General features: G+C 39.4%; 2 protein-coding genes across 2 annotated transcripts; one reads left to right on the top strand and one right to left on the bottom strand.

Annotated features, from left to right (window-relative positions):
- Positions 1-2480: 2480 nt before the first annotated feature.
- On the bottom strand, positions 2481-8686 carry LOC133111570 (UPF0547 protein C16orf87 homolog). Its single transcript, XM_061222033.1, has 4 exons — positions 8387-8686; positions 7251-7347; positions 4074-4253; positions 2481-3257 (listed from the first exon to the last, which is right to left on the bottom strand). Exons 1-4 carry the CDS (start codon positions 8450-8452, stop codon positions 3139-3141), a joined length of 462 nt encoding a protein of 153 aa, XP_061078017.1. The 5' UTR covers positions 8453-8686; the 3' UTR covers positions 2481-3138.
- A 4990-nt stretch (positions 8687-13676) lies between these two features.
- On the top strand, positions 13677-22030 carry LOC133111569 (alanine aminotransferase 2-like). Its single transcript, XM_061222032.1, has 11 exons — positions 13677-14298; positions 15018-15107; positions 16674-16782; positions 17143-17276; positions 17776-18019; positions 18176-18255; positions 18447-18583; positions 18703-18877; positions 19837-19992; positions 20239-20351; positions 20771-22030. The coding sequence occupies exons 1-11, from the start codon at positions 13981-13983 to the stop codon at positions 20880-20882; spliced, it is 1668 nt and encodes a 555-aa protein (XP_061078016.1). The 5' UTR covers positions 13677-13980; the 3' UTR covers positions 20883-22030.
- The last annotated feature ends 282 nt before the right edge of the window (positions 22031-22312 follow it).

The following is a 22312-nucleotide window of genomic DNA, read 5'->3' as shown; positions in this document are numbered from 1 at the left end:
TTCCTTTCAGCAAATAATGTATGTGCACTTCCTTGTTTTAGGTCTTATTTATTATATGTAAGCAACATGAAGATGGCTGACTTCCTGGCATAAACGCAAATCTTTCAACAACCACAGACAGCTAAATAGCATACGAAGCAGATGAGCAAATCTGGAAGTATGAGACTCTGTTTCCACCACTTTCTCTATGCAGCCGAGACTTTATCATGTTTTCCATTACAATCTTGACTTGGAAACAGAGTGGGATACATGCAGATTTGTTTAAAAGTGTCTTGTACAAATACACATTATCAACTCAAACTGGAATTATTTTTTATAAAATGTACAATTATTTACTATTTTCACTTTTCCTCTGAGGTTAAGGCTTTTGAGACTTTGGAGGGAAACAGTCATAAAGGCATGAGTACAAATGATAGAACCACATGGGTATTTCAAATACGGCAAAATACTGTATCATCGGATTGCCCTCTGTTGGTAGAATAAGAGACTGCAACAAAAAGCAGACTTAGCAGCACTGCTTTAAATTACTTTAATTTTAAGTTTAAGTGGCTAGAAATAGTTTAAATAACCATAACTTATCACAGAGGGGTGTATCTACTACACATCCACTAAATATCAATCCAAAATAACCTAAATAACTATAATAACACACATTTCAAGTCAGACATAAAATCTGTATTGAAAATAACGTAATGATTGTATGGGCATGGTCTGAACAGCCTCACCACCCTACCTCCCTCCTCAACTCCTACAAAAACGCACCAAGTAAATTGTACTGGAGAAGGAGGGAGACTGGAAGAAGGATATGATTGGTATTGGGATTGAGAGCTGAAAAATACCAACTCCAAACAGAAATGCCCAGGATGTGGTCGATGTGAGGTAACACTGTTATCCACTGCACCACTGTGCCACCACACAGCTGACATTACAAATCTCTCTATAAACATCTCTATATACAAATCTCATGAAACTATGAGAGGATATGCAATGAGACTAAAACATTTATTGCCCATTAGGTCAGGGAATTCTTCGTGTCATCAAGGACCAGGACCCAACCCCATAAACAAGTGATAAGTTTTTTTTAAATGAAATCTGATCCATAAAAATTCACAACATTTCAAATTGCAGTGATCCACTGGTGAAACCCGCTTTAAAGCAGTTTTGTTCAGACATCAGTGCAGATGCATTGAATGTGGCATGACATTTAAATCCCCTCTGTCCTTAGATGGATAATGTACTCAAGTTTAATATAAAGTCTGAATTAGTATCAAAGACACATTATGGAAATTACAATCCTTAATCTAGACTAGCAATGGGAGGAAATTGCTACATTTGTGCAAGCAGCTTTATTTCCACAGGAATTTGGCCAGGGCGCATGGCATTGTTCACTTCCTCATTTCCTGTAACTGAAGTTATAAACCCAGGAATGCTGTGGGACTAAACTTTTAGTCATGCTGTTCAGGCTGGTTGCAATATTTTCATAGCAACAAGGAGGCCACTGTACCTGATGGGGGTTTTTTAGCCACGTTTGGGCACATATAACATAACATCAAATCTGTGAAGAATAAAATGCATTTCACCCAGGTTCATTCATTTTGAACTATGTTGCTGCAATTCGCAGAGCTTCGTGGAAACTGACAGAAGTTCCACATGGTTGAGCCATTAGTTAAATTCTCTGATGAGCTGTCTGAGAGGAAGGCAGGTTTCAAACAGGTGTGGACAGTTGGAAAGAGCAGAAAGTCAATCATCTGGTTAATGAATGAGGCAGGAGCAGCGATCGCTAAGGAAAAGCTTGAATGCACAGAAGAGATCATAACTGAAAAGCAACTGACCATATAAAAATATGCAAATACACAAGTTATATAAAATCAGCTGTTATTGTTATCATTAAAACAATAAGCTGACCATGTTGCAATCACTGAGCTTGTCAGTGTTATTTATAATCTCCATGGCATCTTTGTTTAACGATTTAATGTGGCCATTCAGTTAATCTAGTTAATCTGGAAGTTAAATGGGTCAGAGTCTGGTTAAATCACACGACTGTCAGTCAAGCGTTTTGTTATGTAAAATAGAATGTAAAATCTACAAAATGTAATTTGAGTCAGTTAAATTAGCATTTTAAATTTGAATCTCAATTAATTATGCATTTAGTTGACTGTAGTAATATGTGTGAAGATAATACACATTTGTGAAATGGTCAGATTCAAGTGGAAACTTCAGGAAAAGTTTTAAATGAACGAGGGCACAGTTTCTTCAAAAACAAACAACCTCACAACAAAGTCCTGTGCGGTGATACAAAACCTCCTTACAAGTCAGTGTTTGTTCAGTTCTGCAAACGCATTCCAGAAAACATATAGAGACCTACAGTACTTCACATTTTCCATTTCAGAAGCTTTTCACTCGCTTAATATAAAGGCTCACTTTTAATGCAGGCAGTGCACTCATTTTAAAGCAGGAAAAATACATTATTCACAATAAACTTTTCCTTTCAAGTTCAGTTTATTGAAGTACAGAGAAAAATATTTTATAAAATTAAATGTATACATTAGCCATTTGTTAAAACAGAATAAAATATGTAATTAAATTAAGAATGTACAGGCATAATAAATATTAACCGACAAGAAACAGTCCCTAACATTTAAATAGGATTCCAAGTCATTCATCAAACACCATTGCTTATATTTCATCTACATTAAAGACATGAAAACAATATTGCAGATGAGTAAACTTTAGATGTTTGACCAATAATTATATCTAATGAGACTAATATCTCCGACCAATGACACTGTGTGCAGTGAAATAACAGAACACTTTTAAAAATAGTTTTGTTCCATTTGACAGCTTTTAGTTTTTTTGGCATGATGATTCATGATATATACAATAGGAAAATACATACATATTTAGGTTTCTGACATTTTCCAATGACATTATTCTGGAAAGTTCTTTAAGATAGCGGCTTGGTTCAAGATTAGACATGTACAACATGTATTGATAGAACCACCGGAGTGACCTGAGGCAGACCCTGGGAGAGTGTCCTTCAGTGGGTCTGAAGCGCTTTTAGGGTCCGGTCTGTCAGGTCTACTGCCGTCGTCCGTGACTCTGCAGAGCTGCTCCTGATTTCCCCACCTCGCAGTGCGCTCACAAAATCAGCCTCTGACCCAGGATCTTTCTGTTGATCTCAGCCAAAGCCACGGAGAATACAAAGGCCTTTTCGTCCGACAGGTTGGCATAAATGTCAACCTCTTTGTCTTGCTTCTCTGCGGAAGGGGGGGGGAAATGCGAATGTAAAATTTATTAAAATACCAACGGCGTCAGCTGCGGTTCCGCAAATGACATTTATGGACGTAGTTATCACTGGAATCAGGCCTTCGTCTAAGGGCGGCTCTGCCAGGCATATTATTAATTCACCCTTTGAGTTGTAAATGACTGATATCAACAATTCAAGGAGGGGGCCAAGTCGCTGGTCTTACAATGCTTAACCAAATGAGCGGCGTCCAATAGGCGGTAACGCAATGGGCTTTTTTCCACAGACACAAACACTACCGGTGAACTGGCGAACACTGAGCCTACACTAACAGCACAGAGGGTATTTCACACTTGCACACTCATGGCAGGTTCATTACCACATGAAAAGGAACTTACAGAATGTAAAATGCTATCAGCAGGCAGGCTTCAGCTTCGGCAGGAAACGCAGCTGCTGTGCAAACGCTTGTGTAACGTGCCCGTGAGCTGCAATACTGTCACTCTGCCCAAATAACAATGTCTAAGACATTACTCTAGAGCGAAGGCAAGACAGGCTCATGTCTGTATATTTGAACAGACTGCCTGTCTGCACAGAGTCCATGCGTAGACCACACCCTTGTGGACTACAGAGGAATGCAAAACAAGTTCAACACAACACCCCATATGATCAACCTTTTTCACAAGGAAATTTATTTTTCTGAAATATAAAAAAAGTTAAACATTTTCTTCACGTTTTTCTAAAACTTAACTAAAAAGAAACCAAAATAGCAAGACGGAAAAGTAAAATAATCGAGTGCAGTGTGACGGTTATGAGGGACGTTCAGCTCTACCTTTCTCCTCCTCCTGCTTTTTGAGAGTTGTGGTCTTCGGCCGGCCCCTTCCCCTGCGGATCTGTTCTGACTGACTGTTTGAGCGGGACTGCCTCCTGTTTTCCATGTCGTTCGGGGAAGTGGAGTTGATCTTCTCTCTCCGAATCCTTTCTGTCCTCCTCCGCTTAGAATCCAGTTTGTCTAGGAAAATTGTCACAAGAAAGATCTTGTTTTCAAGAGCTGCTTTCTAAATATTACAAATATGCAGTGCACAATTGACATGGATACTAAAAGTTTTATTAAAAAATAAAAAACACATGTACCAAGACTCATGTTTTTCCATGACATTTAATTAACATGCTAGAATTTATCATTCATATCTTTAGTTTCGGCAACACAGGTTTAGCAGGTATAAGAAGGTTAAGCGCAGACAATCCCAATGTTCATTCAAAATGTTTTAGCCCATAGCAAGTCACAAAACCTGCCTTTAAATGCAAACAGTATTATAGAGATGCAGAAATAGCCAGGTCAATAAGTACTGGCACCCTTGATACAAGGGGGAAAACACTAAAATAGCCCATAAAGAGCTATATGTTATGCTTAAACACATGGGTGTATACCTTTAATCTAATGCGGTTATTACTTAAAACATTGAGCATGTTCTCAAAGACATACAGGAGATGTCAAATTATTAGCACCCAATGATTTTATATGTGAAATTAAATGCTACTTATTGAGGCTCATCTCAGTCTTCAGGAACTGTGCTGTGACATTCACTCACTTCCACTTTCACAGGGTACTGAGATAACATGCATGTGATATCCCTTCTGTTCTGTGAAAAACACACTTAGCATGAGCAGTGTGCAATGGCCAACACAACCCTATCAGAAACCAGTGGTCTGAACTGAAGAGGGTAGTCCATTAAAGAAACCCAAACAATACCAAGGACCATGAAAGGTTCCATGTTTGACTCCCCTGAATCATTCATAAAGTGCAATATTTATTTATCCCTTATGTACAGGAAACTTTGAACATAACTTTGTAATACAGTGATGTTATTTGTTAGCTACACTCTTCATCGTGGGTGCCAATAATTATAGTCATATAGGTTACACCATAATGGTTTGAAAAGTAAGTTGTTGGTCTGTCCTGATAAAATATTAGCCAATTTAAATTTTTTTCATATAATTTAATCAGTTTAATATTTCATGGGTACTTTTCATATGACATCATCATGTTATATCAATGCAGTTGCATGAATAAAGCCTGTGATTGGAGCTGTAGTTATTTGTATCAGCACTGTTTAGCTTGCCCCGACAGGAACAAAGAATGCCTTGAACAGATTAAGGACATGACTCATCCTATTTGCTGGAGATTGTGTCACCAGCACCAAAATGCCTCACTACGTGTGAACATCCTTATCTGCTAGGAGGCGAGGTCCTTCCGAAGCATTCAAAAAAATTCATGTGTTTTTCATTCTTCAACCATAATAAACCCATTTATTAAAAAGAAAAGAAAGAGGAAATGTTTGCACTGTCATTATCTTCATCTTTCTTAACAAAGGGGAGCAAAAAAAAGACCAATTTCCTGCATGCTGTCAAGGCCTGCAGCTGTTCTCACAATTACTGAAATTCTCTGCCAGGCTGAATGCTGAAAACAGTCTATTATTATTTAAATGAAGTAAACATCAGCACCATGGAATGGGAAAAATAAATATAGTGCACAAGCATAACTTGCATTATAACCTACAAAATGTAATATACTAATCTGCATGCAGTCTTCCAATGAGGTTATAACTTATAAGGGGAAAAGGAGTCCATGATAAAATAAATCTGTGACCACCACTGTTGACACATACCAGAATCATGCTACACTCTTCTGAGGAAAAAAAGCACCAGTCATTTTGACTGTCCAACGCAAATTTAGGATTAGCGTTTTCCTGAAATGGCGCTTTTCTGAGCTGCCAATGAGGCCTACATTTCAGTGCTCCTAATACATGTTTAAATGGTGTAATAAAACATAAAATATAACATAAAGATGTGGCATTTTATATTTTATTCAACAAACAACTGTGCACCTTTATAAAAAGATTGAAAACACAACTAAATAAAGTGTCAAAAACAAAAAAAAATAACTTACACCCAAGACAAACGGGCCTAATGTTTTTTCTTGTCACATCATGAATACATGTCTTCTGCCTTTGACAGTAACAGGATGTCAAAAAGACTACCAGGCACAACACAATGAAAGCATATGTTATGAAACCGTACTTACAAAACAGAACTGAATGACCTGTTCATCTATGAATGTGCTGAACCTTTGGGAGCAGGATTGAGTGTCCTCTACAGAATTGGCACATACTGCCCACCAGGTTTACATGAAGGTAAATTCCTTCAAATTCCTTCAAGAATTTCACATTATGTGTTCATTTAGCGGTAAAAAATGTTTCACTTTTCGTTTTAAATTCACCCTAGTTTGTTTTTCAACTTTTTTTGGTTCAGCCCAGTAAAGCAATTCTTACTATAAACAACTATAGCTGGCAGTATAAAAGCAAAAAGGCCCATCAGAAGTTATTCACAGCCAAAGTACTGGAGAGCTGAGTGGATGAGCTTTTTTGCCTGAAATGAAGTCCCATCCCCCACCGCTCCCTGTGTTTGCTCATGCAAGAAGGGCTTGAGCCAGCCAGCTCTTCTGTTAAGTATTCATACTGAACAACTAAGAGGATCTTTCGTAAAGTAAATAATTTTTAAGAAAATTAATTCATGAATAAATCTGATTTGAAAGGAAAAGATGACTTAGAGGGGCAATTGTGAAAAAATAAAATACACAAATAGGACAGTGTCAGATTTTAAACGGTAATAAATTATGGAAGTTATGGAAGAAATGTGCCTCTGTTCAAATTAACGAAACATCCTTGCACAATTAAACACAATTAAAACGTAACACACACACACACACACACACACACACACACACACTAGAAGTATCTTATGCGGCTAAAAGCATAGTTTTGCCATGCACATGCCACACATTTCTAAACAATCTAGCTAGTAAGGCCATCTTTATTGAAAACTGGCGATGGCCAATTCCAAATATAGCAACATTTAATTTCATTACACGTGAGTTTTTCATATGTACAATGAAGGTCCAAACGTCTCATTGCGTAACATTTACATGACAATCAAGCAATTCACTTACCTATTCCAGATGACGATCTCTCGCATAGTCTGGCATTTAGAAGTTTTCGGCTAATAAACACATAGCCACATGGACACGACTTACAAGCTACTGGGATCTGAAGGGAAATAGTACAAAAAAGAAAGTTACTACATAGACCCCAGGCAAGACAGCTTCTTTATTGTTTGATAGCTTCATCACACAAGGTTACTGAGCAATCAATTTTACATGAATAGCTAGAACAGTTAAGCATCGACTAGCAAATCACTATTGGATATCAATAAACATGAATTACACTTTACACTATATCCGTATGGTATATCGTATAGGCCTAATTGTATCAAAAAGAATAATAATTCTCACTCAGGATGCATGCGTGTGCCCTTGCATTTTAAGGAAGAAGTCCTTGATGAAATCAAGCAGTAGCTAGACGGCTACACATTAGAACATGAGCAAGCACTGCCAAACCGGCAACTTAAGGCATTTAGCTTGCATGCTGTTGAGATGAAACTGCCTTCGGGAAAATCTGGAGTAAACATCTAAAAATCTATAAAACTACGCAACGTTGTCTGTACGGACAATCCTAACGCTATATTGAGCTTTTCAGCCATCTCGATAGTTATTCACTTTAACGCAATGCTACCTTCATAATCGGACAATTTATGTAATATATATTTTGATAACCACTTAACCTAGTTAGCGAGAACGCAATTCCATGATTTGGAATTTACATTTAGAGGACCAACTATCCAATATGCACGCTATACAGTAGTTTTATGGGTTGCGAAGCTAGCTAACAATAGCCCCATTGAATACTGTATTAGCAAGCGAATCGGTAGTGTATAATTTATATGCTAGATAACTTTGCGAATTAATTTTAGGATCACCATTGTTCTGCCAAGTAACACAGCTAACATTACCACACTAGTACAGGGCCGACCTATAGCTACATAGCTATCGACCTAGTAGTATCATTTTATGCAAATACGCTATTTCAAACACGAAAATCGACAGGAGTTGTTCTACTATTGTCAATACTTTCCATTGCAGCAAGCCAACTTTTGTCCGGATGCATTAGTTTTTCTTTGACAGCAGCATTATTCGTACACGGTACCTACTTAATTCAAATAAAATTTAAAATATGCACAATTTCTCACCTGTTGATCACACTCTGGGCATGATTTGGTAGCCATTTTTACTTTTTTAGTCTTAATAGCCGACATTCTTTGTTTTCCTTGGAAGAAAAAGTTTTCAATACGTATTTGTATCCAGTAATATTACTCTCGAACTTCCGCCCGCTGCACACCCAGCAAAGCGTGAAGTGCAGCTGATTCAGCCCCACGAGCTCAGAAACACACCAAACTGAGATCAATCACACCGAACTACTGACCATGCGCACAGAGAGTATCTGTAGCGAGCAGTGGTGACCAGAAGACCTCAATTTGCTCTCCCCACATTACGACAGTGAGCATGCGCGATTCTTCTAACTGCTTGGCTTCAGGAGAAAAAAAAAAAAAAACACAGAAAAAAAAACAATGAACGTACATACTGGAGAGGGAAGGAGTGGCCAGGCAATGAAGCCAAGGAAGTAACTGGTAGGAGGGAGTAAAAACAGCCTCTTCTGCTTGCTGCCCGTTTAATTCAATGAAGACAACAAAGTTGATTTAACAGCCAATAAGAACCTCAGAAAAGTCGGATTTTGTGATCATTCATTTCATTGTACGTAGCAGCTTGTGAATGATAGTTTTGGTTAAAAAACTGTTACATTTATACATTTTTTATAATAGAAAGCCATGGAGCCAAATCCCCAATCTGATGGATTGACCCCGGTGCCTCAGTGGCTGAGCATTCCGTTGGTCAGAACTGCTCAAGTGACTCTACAGATGAAAAAGTGAAGTGAATTCATTTTGTGGCATGTAAATTTCATTTCCACTTTTAAAGCGGAGGTGTAATTCCTGTAAGTGAACTTCAGTTCTGTCTGTGCTGCATAAGCATCTCACATCTTAATGACAACCCTTCTCCACTTCTGCATTCTCATTTTCTTTCTGGGCTTATCACAGCAGATATTTAAGACAGAGCTGCAGGGCAATGCTGTCCTAAACTCATGGGAAAAAAAAAAATATATATATAGCTGCAGTTCCTCAGTATGACCATTGCATAACATTACAATCCCATATAGTGTCGTGTCTAGGAAACGACAGAGTCCAAATCTCCAATTTGTCGAAAACATCTTCATGAGGGAAAAGACACCACGGCAGCAAGCTCTTCAGGAAAATCACAAGTGCATAAAGCCGGACCAGTTTTTTCATAAACATGGACCTGGACTGTTTGTGCAGAATGGAGCACTTACTCAGTGGGTAGTGCAATTCACAATGCAGTTCCTCGGGCATTGTGAATTTGTAAAAAAACAATGAAAACAATATTACAATATCACTTACGTGTAATAAAAATCATTTACATGATGCATTGAAGCTGTATCAATAAAATGTAAATGTATAATTTGTGTAAATATGTTGTAAAATAGGAGTTTGCATGTTCTCCCCGTATCTGCGTGGGTTTCCTCCGGGTACTCCGGTTTCCTCCCACAGTCCAAAGACATGCAGGTTAGGCTGATTGGAGAGTCTAAATTGCCCGTAGGTGTGAGTGTGTGAGTGTGTGAGTGAATGGTGTGTGTGCCCTGTGATGGACTGGCGACCCGTCCAGGGTGTATTCCTGCCTTTCGCCCAATGTATGCTGGGATAGGCTCCAGCCCCCCTGCGACCCTGTTCAGGATAAGCGGGTTCAGATAATGGATGGATGGATGGATGTTGTAAAATACACAACCATGCAATATGCTAATTGTGAAACAATATTTTATCAAAATACATATATTAATATATTCAACATACACTAGTGAGCACTTTATTGGGTATCTATTAGATTTTTTTAGACTTGTTAAGTCTGTATATTTTCAATGATTTACTGCTGATAGGTTCATGTTAGAAGTGCATAAGTGACCCATGTGTAATCTAAAGTTGAGTAAAATAATTCATATGAAGTGGAAAGTACCAAAAATGATTATTGTGCTGCGAAAAGTACCAAAAATGATCTATAGGTCGTAGAAAGTTCCGGAAAGCACCATATAGTGAATAGCACCGTGTTTTACATGATTCCTATGTTAATGATTCCATTTTGTTTTAAAAAAACTGCTTACAAAGCAAGATGTATGTTATAAGATCCTTTATTTTTTAGGAAATCAATAGGGCGATTCGCCACCATGGTTTCAGAACCGAGAAGGTAGCGCTGCCAAGTCAGCTGATGTTTTAGGAGGAGTTAAAATAAGAACAGTGTGGGTGATTGGCCACAATGATGTTTTAACTTGTGTATAAAATGGGTGTAAAAATGACAGTCCAGGTCCATGTTTTTTTGTTGGGACAAGTGCAGAATGGAGTACTTACTCAGTGGGTAGCGCAATTCGCAATGCAGTTCCTCGGGCATTTGTAAAAAACCAATGAAAACAAAATTACAATATCACTTACGTATAATAAAAATCCAAAGTTCTGCATCATTTACATGATGCATTGAAGCTGTATCAATAAAATGTAAATGTATAATTTGTGTAAATATGTTGTAAAATACACGACCATGCAATATGCTAACTGTCAAACAGTATTTTATTAAAATACATATATTAATATATTCAACATACACTAGTGAGCATTAGTGAAAATCCTTGGAGATCACCAGTTTCTGAGATACTCAAACCAATCTGCCTGGCACCAACAATCATTCCACAGTCAAAGTCACTCAGATTATATTTATTCCCCATTCCGAAATTTGGTCTGGAAAAATGGTAGAACCTCTTGACCATATAAGCATGCTTTTATGCATTTAGTTGCTGCCACATGATTGGCTGATTAAATATTTCCATTAACAAGCTGGTGTACAGGTCTACATAATAAATTGGTCACTGAGTACATATTATGTCAATAATATATGTGACATTTGTGGATGTGATAGCCTGAAGAGACCATCTTGTTTTAGAGGTTATTGCTCTCATTTATTTATTTTTATAAATATTATTATTGCTTGTTTTAATCCATCTCTGCAAAGAGTAATCTAATTTTTCAACCACTTTAGAGCAGATTGGAATTAAGAATATGCACATCTCTGTATAACATGATACATGTTATTTTTTTCACTTCTGGATGTTATATATCTGCTATTGTAGGGGAGCATTCACAGAACAAAAGATCTCCCTCCTAAAAGCAAGTCAAAATCAGACTCAACCTTGATGAGCAGGCTGGTTCCTCCAAAACTCTTGATGACTTATGCTAAAAGTGTATCAATGCTAAATTGTGCTAGAATTACACAGTGAACCCATATGTAACTGGAGTTGAATAAAGCAGCCAACTGCGTAGACAGTCAAGGACATTGGGTCTGATATGCCTGTACAGCTGGTTTCTCCAAAACTCTTAATGATTAATGCCAGAAGTGTATCTATATGTAAGTGGCTTATAATCAATATATCACATGTACGCTGCTTGTTATCCAATCAAATGAACCTAGAACATAAATTACAGCTGAGCTTATGAAAATGCAAGAAACCACAGTGAAAATGAAAGCAAAGAATGCAAAGAATGCAACGTACATTTACTCACTTAGAAGAGAATATTAATCAAAAGTTTAGTATGTCTGTATATTAGAAAATAATATTAGAAGAGAATATTAAATCAAATGTTTAGTATATCTGTATATTTTCAATGATTTACTGCTGATAGGTTCATGTTAGAAGTGCATAAGTGACCCATGTGTAATCTAAAGTTGAGTAAAATAATTCATATGAAGTGGAAAGTACCAAAAATGATTATTATGCTGCGAAAAGTACCAAAAATTATCTATAGGTCGTAGAAAGTTCCAGAAAGCACCATTGTTTTTAACTGCAGTTAAAAACAAACACGCCCTGTGCAATCAATGGGTATCAACTGGGAGGGTGAGAAAAATACAGTTGTCCTTTCCTGTCCGACACAATAATACCAGGACAATGGAATGCTGTAGTCTCGTGTAGATTAATGACAATACAGGGGTCATATGAAAATAGTCAATAGAAGATAAATGAAGATGACTTAATCATACTTGCAAGTGAAAGCACTTATCTGAGAAATAGCACACTAAATAACTGTCAGGACCTTCAACAGAGGACATCAACATTTTTATGTTTTGTTGTTTTCCCCTAGGGCAGTGTTTCCCAATTCCAGTCCTCGGGACCCACTTGCCAGAAGGTTTTTGTTGTAACCAGTAGCTCACACACCTGATTTAACTAATCAAGGGCATTTTTGTGGTTTGATTGGTTCAATCATTAAATCAGGTGTGTGAGTTACTGGTTACAATAAAAACCTTCTGGCATGTGGGTCCCGAGGACTGGAGTTGGGAAACACTGCCCTAGGGACATTAACAGGATAATGTGTAACCCAGTGGAGAGTAATCCGCAACAAATGCCTGCATCATGCATTCATATCTCAAGGAGCTTATAATTTGTAGAGCTATTGCACTATTTATAATAATTTACTGTAGTTCTGGACTAACTCGGTATTAGGATCTGTGGGAGAAAATAATGCAGTATCCACAACCGTCATCCAACAGAGTGGCAAGAAATCACAGACTTATCTTTACACTATCAATACAGACCACCCGCTGTGGTGTGAAAGGGTCCCACATCTCTTGTGCAGCATCTCTTGTCAAATGCATATTAGATGAGAGAGGTTTATTTGATGATAAAACAATGTTTTTTGTGGCTTGTGGCTTTTATCTAATCTAGATTCCTTAGCACACATTTTTTATTGAGTTAGAAACACCACAAGCATAAAAGTAGATGAAAACAGTGCATTCTGCACGAGGGGGTTTCTGCTACTCACCTCCTGCACAGTGTTTCCTGTGAAATATCAATTCCTGATACACAGTAAAATGTTCAGTGTTACTCAGTTCTTAGAGTAGCCTATATGCATATAGTCCTGATTGGACTCATATGTAGGCTACTCTGTAAAGACTTGAATTAACACTGGACGGTGAAATGTGCAGCAGTGAGAAATGAAACTACTTTTCATCTACAGTATGACAATTGTTCTGCTGACAGGAATACACCTGAAAAAAAATAATTCAGCAGTAAACACTTTTGTGATTAACACATCTGGAAAAAAATGGGATGAGGCCAGCAGTGAAAGGAGGGCGCACTTTTCAAGTATTGGGATGCGCACGATGATAATGATCAATTTCTGTCATACCAGAGAAACTTGTTCATGCTGTCACACTGGCTGGTGCAATTCTAGCAAAGAATGATGCGCCCGCAAGAATGGTTCGGGTGTTGTAGTTCAGAGAGACGCGATATCATTCAGCAGACAAGGACAAAGCAACTACAATGACCATAGTTCGTTGTAGGCCTACACTTTAAACGGGGAAAAAAACGGCAGATTGTATCATCGGAACCGCGATTTCTCTTTCCCTGGCAAAAAGAGAGTCGACGTAGCCTATTAGTCTTCGTGCAATTCTAAAAGCAAAACTGTTGCAGCTATTAAAATGAATTTTAAAACGATTTAAGGATACGAATTGCAGCGTCTTTACGAAGCTGTTGGTCATTTGTTGCGGGGACATTTGTCAAGGAATCTGTGCAACAAATTATTGATAGAATAAAAAAAGTGAAATAATATTTGACTCGCAGCGTGTGCTGTCTTTATAAACGTTCGGTGTAGACTAGGCTCCTCACCTGGCTGTAAGAATGCACCGAGTTCAATTTATGGCATATCGGTCTGCTATTGCAGGTGCTCTTGATCAGTATCAATTATTGTCTTTGCATTCTTTGAGTAAACCATGTCATATACAGTCAATAAGACAAAAAACACAAGGGTCCGTTGAAAATTACGGCTTGAAGAGATTTAGCACAGCGGAGGCAACTGTAACAACGAGCGAAAATGGCAGGATACGAGGGAGGACCTTGACGATGGAGACGCTTAATCCGCACGTAAAAGCAGTGGAATATGCTGTCAGAGGACCCATTGTTATCAAGGCAGGGGAGATTGAAAAAGGGTTACAGCAGGTAAGTAGCCTAAAGTGAATTTTCATGTGGCTATTTCAGTATATTGGTGTATAAATCTACCAACGACTAATAAAGCGTGCAATAACGATAACGATATATATATATATATATATATATGCCATAATTAACAGCTTGTCAGCCCATGCACACGTGGGACAGTTTTGACGTGGTGGCGTGGGAGTGTCGATGGGCTTGTATCGTTGCATCATCTCTACCGCATACTATTCACTTATGCGGTAGAGATTAATACAATTAAATAGATTTTTTATTCGTGGGGATGGTTCTAACGGTGGGTTAGATGTAACGCCATCAATTTGACTAATAAGGGGTGAATTGTCGTAATGTGATAAATTGTTCAGAACCATATTTGAGCTTACAGGAGAATTGTGATGACTGAAATATTTGGTGTTTTAAGCAAAAAAAGAAAATAAATACAAATTATTTTGAGGTAAAGAAAAATAATAATTCTCTTCTTGTCTATTTTTTGTTTAGCAGTTACAGTATTGTAGGTAAAATGGTTTACGTTAAGTTAAGGCAAGTGGCCCTTGAAAGGCTAAGTGATGTAGCAGATAGAATCAATAATTTCCGACGGAGAGGTCAGGAACCTGGGGGAAGTCAACTGACTCCAGTATGACTCCCCAACTAGGAGTCAGGTTTGTTCTACATTTGCTTGCAACTGTGCAGTTAGCATCAGTGTTGAAGTGGATCATATCTTTCAGGGTGTGAAGAAGCCATTCACTGAGGTAATTAAGGCCAACATCGGAGATGCACATGCCATGGGTCAACCGCCAATCACTTTCCTCCGGCAGGTAAATATATACATCTGTCATCACTGTATGCCTTTGGAAACTCCAGGACAGCACTGTACGCTTACCCCATTGTTAAGGTCAGTTTATAGTCCAGCGACAGAGTGTCGCTCGACTGAAATCGCAGAATGTGCGTGAAAGTTCTAATGTTACCGAGATAGACTGTGGTCATTGTCCTTACAAAATATATAAATGCACTACATTGGCCCAGAGTATAAACCAGATATGGCTGCAACCTGCGATAACCATTGCATTAGGCTCTGTTGCTGGACTATAAACCGGTCTTTAGATCTCATTCTAACAGTACTTATGAAATGTGACATAAAACCAAAGGGTTGCAGGTTTGAATGACTGATTCAGCTCCGATTGCTGTATTTTTGAGCAGAGGACATTGTCAGAACTGCTTTTATAAATATCCAGCTGTATAGATGGGGAATACACTTTATTTCCTTTGGCATAAAATTGACCTTGGATGACTTGGGCTTCTGTTTAGTTGATATGATATTATTCATACAAATTTTGATAAGATCCTTGTCTATTGATATGTCCTATGATCCAACACAGATGTTTAGTGCTTGGCAGTTACCTGGAAAATGCAGGCCGACAGGTTGCGTAATCTTAGCTTGTGAAAGAGAAGTTTGGCAGTTTGACCTCCCTTTTAGGTCTTCTAGAAACAGTGGTAATGCAGTAGGACTAAAAGCTTCCATGAAAGGGGCAATTTCCCTTCATTGTGAATGCCTGGGATGACAATGTGCTGTTGATTCGTCCTGTTGCCATGGTTATCTGAAATAATGTTGGCTGATTGTCTATTATCAGTAGCACTAAGGTCTTAGATGGCTTGGACTGAAAAGTGTCTGTGTGGCTACTGTCAGAAAGTATCAGATAAACTCAATGAAATAGCCACATGGTGAAAACTGAAATGAAAAATGTCCATACATAATTCTTAAAAATAACTTTTTGCAAAAATGACTGACAGACTTTGCCGCAGTCTAGCCCTCAAGGTACGTTGTTGGACTCGTGGTTTTAGGTTTCCCTTTGTGCTTCCCTTTGTGTGTGGAAAGCTAGAGGGGCATCATCAGAGTTCTGCAGTGGTCGTATTTCTTGTTGTCACCTGTGAGGCTTGTTGTGCTGATACAGATAAATTAGCCTAGTACTTGCCTTCATTACAGGTTAGGCCACTGCATCAGTCTCTTGACTGAAAATCCTGACCAGCTAAACTGACCAGCTAAACATTTGCACCAAATACATTCTCGTTCATAAAGAGAGCACATATTACACCTGTTTTGTTTCCGTATCTGTATCTTGACTGCCTGCTTACATTAAAATTGTTTTTAAGGTTATTTTATTTGTTTTTTAGGTTAGTTTTTCATTTAATTGCTATATGTGGAATAAAAGATGTTTGGAAAAATGCTCAACCCCCTTTCCCATCTGCCTATTTAGCTATTTTCTCCTATTGAAGTAACAGAACCAGTTGTACATCTCCCCTTAGTTCCAAAGTCCTTTCCTTGAATGAAGGCTGGATAGATTGAATCATTGTGTTTTAATTATTTGGACCCTTTCTGCATACAGGTGGTGGCTCTCTGCACATGCCCAGAACTGCTAGACAGTCCCATCATTCCAGAAGACGCCAAACTGAGAGCTCGGCGTATACTGCAAGACTGCGACGGAAACAGTCTTGGTGCATATTTGTGTGTGTGCGCGTGTGTGTGTGGGCCTGAATGAAAATGTGTGTATACAGCACACACCGCCTGACTGCATCTTAGCTCTTTGTCATAGTCTGTTCCCACAACCACAAAAATACTGCAATGAATTTTCAAGATAATTATTTTTGGCCTCAAAGAACTGTGTAGGAATAATATAGAATCAAAAGAATAACTCTGAGCATAATAATTACTGCTGAGAAAATACACTCTTTGCATCTCTTATCTGAACCATGACTGACTGAAGTGTTATTAGGTAAATAAAAAGACTAGAAAAATAAAAAGTATATAATTAGAACTTGTTTGTGTTCTCCTTTGAAGTTCCACTATGATTTCAGGTTCTTATAGTGCAAGCCAGGGGGTGGAATGCATCCGAAAGGACATTGCTGCCTACATACAGAAGAGAGACCATGGGGTTCCTGCCAGCTGGGATGACATTTACCTCACCAGTGGGGCCAGTGATGGCATTTTGGTGAGACCCAGTTGGCTTTTGCTTTTACACAGCCATCTGAAATATGTTGCTGTGATGGAGAGTATACACTCAGCAAGCACTTTATTAGGTATTGATTAGACTTTTTCAGTCTTCTGCTGCTGTTGCCTATCCACTTTGAGGTCTGATGTGTTGTGTGTTCAGACATGCTCTTCTGCATACCACTGTTGTAATGTGTGGTTATTTGCATTACTGTCACCTTCCTGTCAGCTTTGACCAGTCTGGCCCTTCTTGTCTGGCCTCATGTTCAGTTACCAGAGGTATCAGCAGGACTGGTTTAATCCCAGTGAAGCCACAATAAAATCCGCACAGCCATTGGACCCTTCAGCAAGGCCCTTAACCCTGCATTGCTCCAGGGGAGGATGGTCTCCTGCTTAGTCTAATCAACTGTACATTGCTCTGAATAAGCGCGTCTGCCAAATGCCAATAATGTAACGTAATGTAATAGGACATCTGAGCTTTCATTTGGTTTGAATTTCAGACCATTCTGAAGCTGCTGGTGTCGGGACACGGTCGGACTCGGACGGGCGTGATGATCCCCATCCCTCAGTACCCCCTGTACTCAGCAGCCATCTCCGAACTCAATGCCGTGCAGGTCAACTATTACCTGGACGAGGACAACTGCTGGGCACTGGATGTCAACGAGCTGCACAGGGCCTTCCGCACAGCCAAACAGTACTGCAATCCCAGAGTGCTTTGCATCATCAATCCTGGAAACCCCACGGGTGGGTGTTCTAAGCAGGGCCAAATTACAGGCCCCGTTTGGTGTGAAAGGTGTGTTTTAAGGCTGGATCAGTGGCTGCAGTCAGATGTTCCGGGTATATTGTTTTATGAATTCTGTAATCTATCCAATCCAGCTAGCTCTTGGTCTCATTTTCCAGGTCAGGTTCAGAGCAAGAAGTGCATCGAAGAAGTCCTTCACTTTGCCTACGAGGAGAAGCTATTTGTGTTGTCTGATGAGGTATGGACTGTATTCTTTCCATTTTATGCTTATTCAAGGAATATTCAATGTTATTCACTTCCCCGACCAGTCTCTAGCGAGCGGTGACCACATACCAGTGATGGATAATTTAATTTATGGTATTTTGGGGAGTCAGCTGTAGAAATGTTCCAAGAATGAACACTGAATGAATCTTATTATTGTTTTGACAGGTGTATCAAGAAAATGTCTATTCTCCAGATTGCCGCTTCCATTCATTTAAGAAGGTCCTATATGAGATGGGTGCAGAGTATTTCAACAATGTGGAGCTAGCGTCCTTCCACTCCACCTCCAAAGGCTATACAGGAGAGTGAGTTTTCCGCTAACATCTTATGCACGTTGGATTCAGCATTCGAAGACTGGCACACATCTTGTGTATGTCTTTTCGGTAAGTTACATTGTTGAAAATGACGCCCCGATGTATTCCAGGTGTGGCTTCAGAGGCGGCTACATGGAGGTGGTTAACATGGACCCAGAGGTCAAGGCCCAGCTGGTGAAGCTGCTGTCAGTACGCCTGTGTCCCCCTGTGGCAGGGCAAGCTGCTATGGATGTCATTGTCAACCCTCCGCAACCAGGAGAGCCCTCTTTTCCAAAGTTCCTTGAGGTACGTTCCCTCCCTGGGGTGGGTGGAGGGAGGTTGTCACTCTACTTTGTGAGTGCCTCACATGGCCTTTCAGAGCATGTTGTGTAAAATGCAGGGGTCCGTGGTCAGATCGATGCAGCTATGAAGTGTGTGTAACTGCAGACTGCAGTGCCATTTCAGACTTGTGTGTGCTAGTGGCCTACACAGCGTAGTGCGCATGTTCTGGAACAGCAGTGCTGTCTCAACGTCTGTGTCAGTGGGATTGCTTACTTGAGTACATGAGTACTTGCAGGCAGGTTCTTAATCTCAACAAATTCATTGGAAATTGTATTTTGTGTAATGAAAACTACAAGGCACAGCCAAAATAAAATAAATAAATAAATATTCTTTGAGATTCTTTGGTTATTTTAGTCAATCTTGTTAACATAACTGAGTCATTCTGTTGAAATTACAACCACTGGGTGTAGTGCCTGTGAAGTGCTGTCACTTTATTTTTTTTTCTTTATTTGGTGTGTCCACTTCCCATTTAAACAAAATAGTTTCAATACATTCCTTCTGACTCTGCACTGAAGTCATTCTTGTGCAATGGAGTAGAGGAAGGACAAGTTCAGGAGCTGTAGCTGGGTTCTATTAACACTTCATTGGATGTTTCATCTTGTGTATTTCTTATAACAGTCATACTTAATAAAACTCCCATTTTAGTTTAAGTGTAGTTGAGTGAACAGATAAGCTTTTTTGCGAAGTAAAGCTTGAGAAAATGTTGTGGGACACCTTTAAGTGAGTCTGCTGCTGTAAAGCTGGCTGAAAAGAATGCTTGAGTGATCAAGGTCAAATCAGCTTGTGATTGTGTAGAGAAAATTGTAAAATGTCCTCCAGCTCATCTGAGCTGGTGGCGAATTGCGATGGGATTTGTGGTCTGCCATCTGCGGTGTGTTTTGAGAGACATGCTGATGGCCGATGCCTGCTCTGCTCTCCCTCAGGAGAAGACCGCTGTGCTTGGAGCCCTGGCGGAGAAGGCCCGGCTGGCCGAGCGGACCCTGAACGCTGTCCCAGGCATCCAGTGCAGCCCCGTGCAGGGCGCCATGTACGCCTTCCCCCGGATCTTCATCCCTCCCAGAGCTGTGGAGGAGGCCAAGGTCCGCATTCAGCCACATTCAGCCGAATGAAACCTCTCACAGTGAGCTATTAAAAACTGGGTCAAGATGCATTCGGATGCATGAAAAACGTGTGGGATTCAATGCCATAAGAGATCAGTAAATGAACACCTTCCCATGGTGAAGAGATGATATTGATGACCCACGTACACACATACAGTATGGACAGGCATATGAGCAAATCTTTATGAGCACAGCGGTTGACGTGGCACTGGACTGGACTTGCAGGCTCTGGGGATGACTCCAGACATGCTGTACTGTCTGAGGCTGTTGGAGGAGACGGGGATTTGCATCGTTCCCGGGAGTGGATTCGGACAGAAGGAGGGCACCTACCATTTCAGGTCAACTGTCCAATTCGGACATTTTCTTTTTAATTATCTGTTTTCACAAATATTTTTTTGTGGTTTTGTTTCTGTGACCTTCAGGCTTTAGGCTTACACAGTGCCATGAGTGTTGTCTGACTGCATCATTGCTGTTTACTCCATACTGCCACTGCATCTGCCCACACAGAAAACAGTCCAGCATCTACGCAGCTTGATATTTATGGTAGCATATTTGCACATTTAACAGTTCATGGTTCCAAAATCCCTGGTTTGTGGGACAGTGGGAAAAGCACACATTGCATTTGCTTGAGGAGAGCTTTTAACTGCTGTGGGTTTCTCAAGTGGCTGACAGTGCATTTCCAGATAGTGAATCCATTTTTTTCCTTCTCCTGTGACCACTGTTTGTAAGTCTGCCTTGTGTGTGCTTTTCTCTTCAGGATGACGATTCTGCCCCCTACTGAGAAGTTGAAGCTACTCCTAGAGAAAGTACAGTCCTTCCATATCAGGTTTCTCCAGGAATACTCTGCCATCGAAGAGCCTTTGAGATGAACACCATGAATACACTAACATTTTACAGAACACTCAGTCTCAGCCAGAAAGTGCTTACCCTCAGTTTGAAAGACAAATGTAAACTTAAATTTAAGCAAGAAGTAATGGTTGTTCTTCAGCAGGAAACTGTAGCCTGGAAGACTGAATGCATGGTTTACAAGCAAGCACAAAGTGTGCTTCAAACTGAAGATATCACATTATTTTGCAGCAAAACATGCACAACCAGCCACTAAAGAAATAAGCTTTTGAATTAACTTTCATTTACTGCGCTCCACAACTTTATATTTCACTCATTTGTCAAGCTTGTTTCTCAGAATCATATTGCTGCTTTTTCAGAAGCAAATGTGTTGTTTACAGTTATGTGAAAAAACATTACTGCGTAGTAGCCATTTACCTTGAAGTAGGCATCACTCATTTCAGCCCTTAATTCTGTTCTTGGAAATCATACACATAACTGTATGTGGGAAAACAAATCTGATTTCTGTAGGAACCCAGTTAGATACACCAAGGTATACATTGATATGTTTATTACTACATAATTGTAGTAAGAGCAGATGGCGGGTAACCGAGATGTGAATGAGTTTTTAGTCAAGCTATTTTTATCTTTTTATTAAATATGTATGCATGAACTATTCAAGACCAATCCACTACCAGGGGAATTGAAATGGTATATCTCACTCTTAAGCAGTAAGTGCAGCATCTATATTTCCAATCTAATACCAAAGTATCAGTTACGCTTACTACAACTGCCTCATAGTAGGAGCTTGTGCCATGCAAAAATAGTGGTTCTGGTGCAATGAAGGGCACGTTTTTCAGCTAGAAAGCTTCTTATTGAGTGAATGTCTTGCTTCTCCTTGAACATCTGACCTTCATTTTTCACTTTATTGAAAACAGGAGGAGAGAACTTACTATGCCATATCATTTTATTTGAATGCAGGGAAATTGCTATTTATTTTTGACTGTTGTACACATTACAGTTAGGTGCTAAGCTATTATATGTTACAGTTTGGTAAGCTGTTTAATCTGTACCAGAGGCTCAAATATGAATTATCTCAATAAACAACAAAATCAATTATCTCAAAAAACAGCAAATTTGTTTGAGTAACCTTTGCATACACTGACAATTTAATAAAGTAATTATGAATTTACATTTAGTGTAATGAGGTGCCTTCATGAGTCCATCCATCCATCCATTATCTGAACCTGCTTATCCTGAACAGGATATCCCAGCATACATTGGGCGAAAGGCAGGAATACACCCTGGACAGGTCGCCAGTCCATCGCAGGGCGCGCGGACGCGGACACACACACACACACACACACACACACACACACACACACACACACACACACACACACACACACACACACACACACACACACACACACACACACACACACACACACACACACACACACACACACACACA

Source organism: Conger conger, chromosome 15, assembly GCF_963514075.1.
Source record: "Conger conger chromosome 15, fConCon1.1, whole genome shotgun sequence".
NCBI classification, from domain to species: domain Eukaryota; kingdom Metazoa; phylum Chordata; class Actinopteri; order Anguilliformes; family Congridae; genus Conger; species Conger conger.
This window is presented reverse-complemented; position numbering and strand designations above follow the sequence as displayed.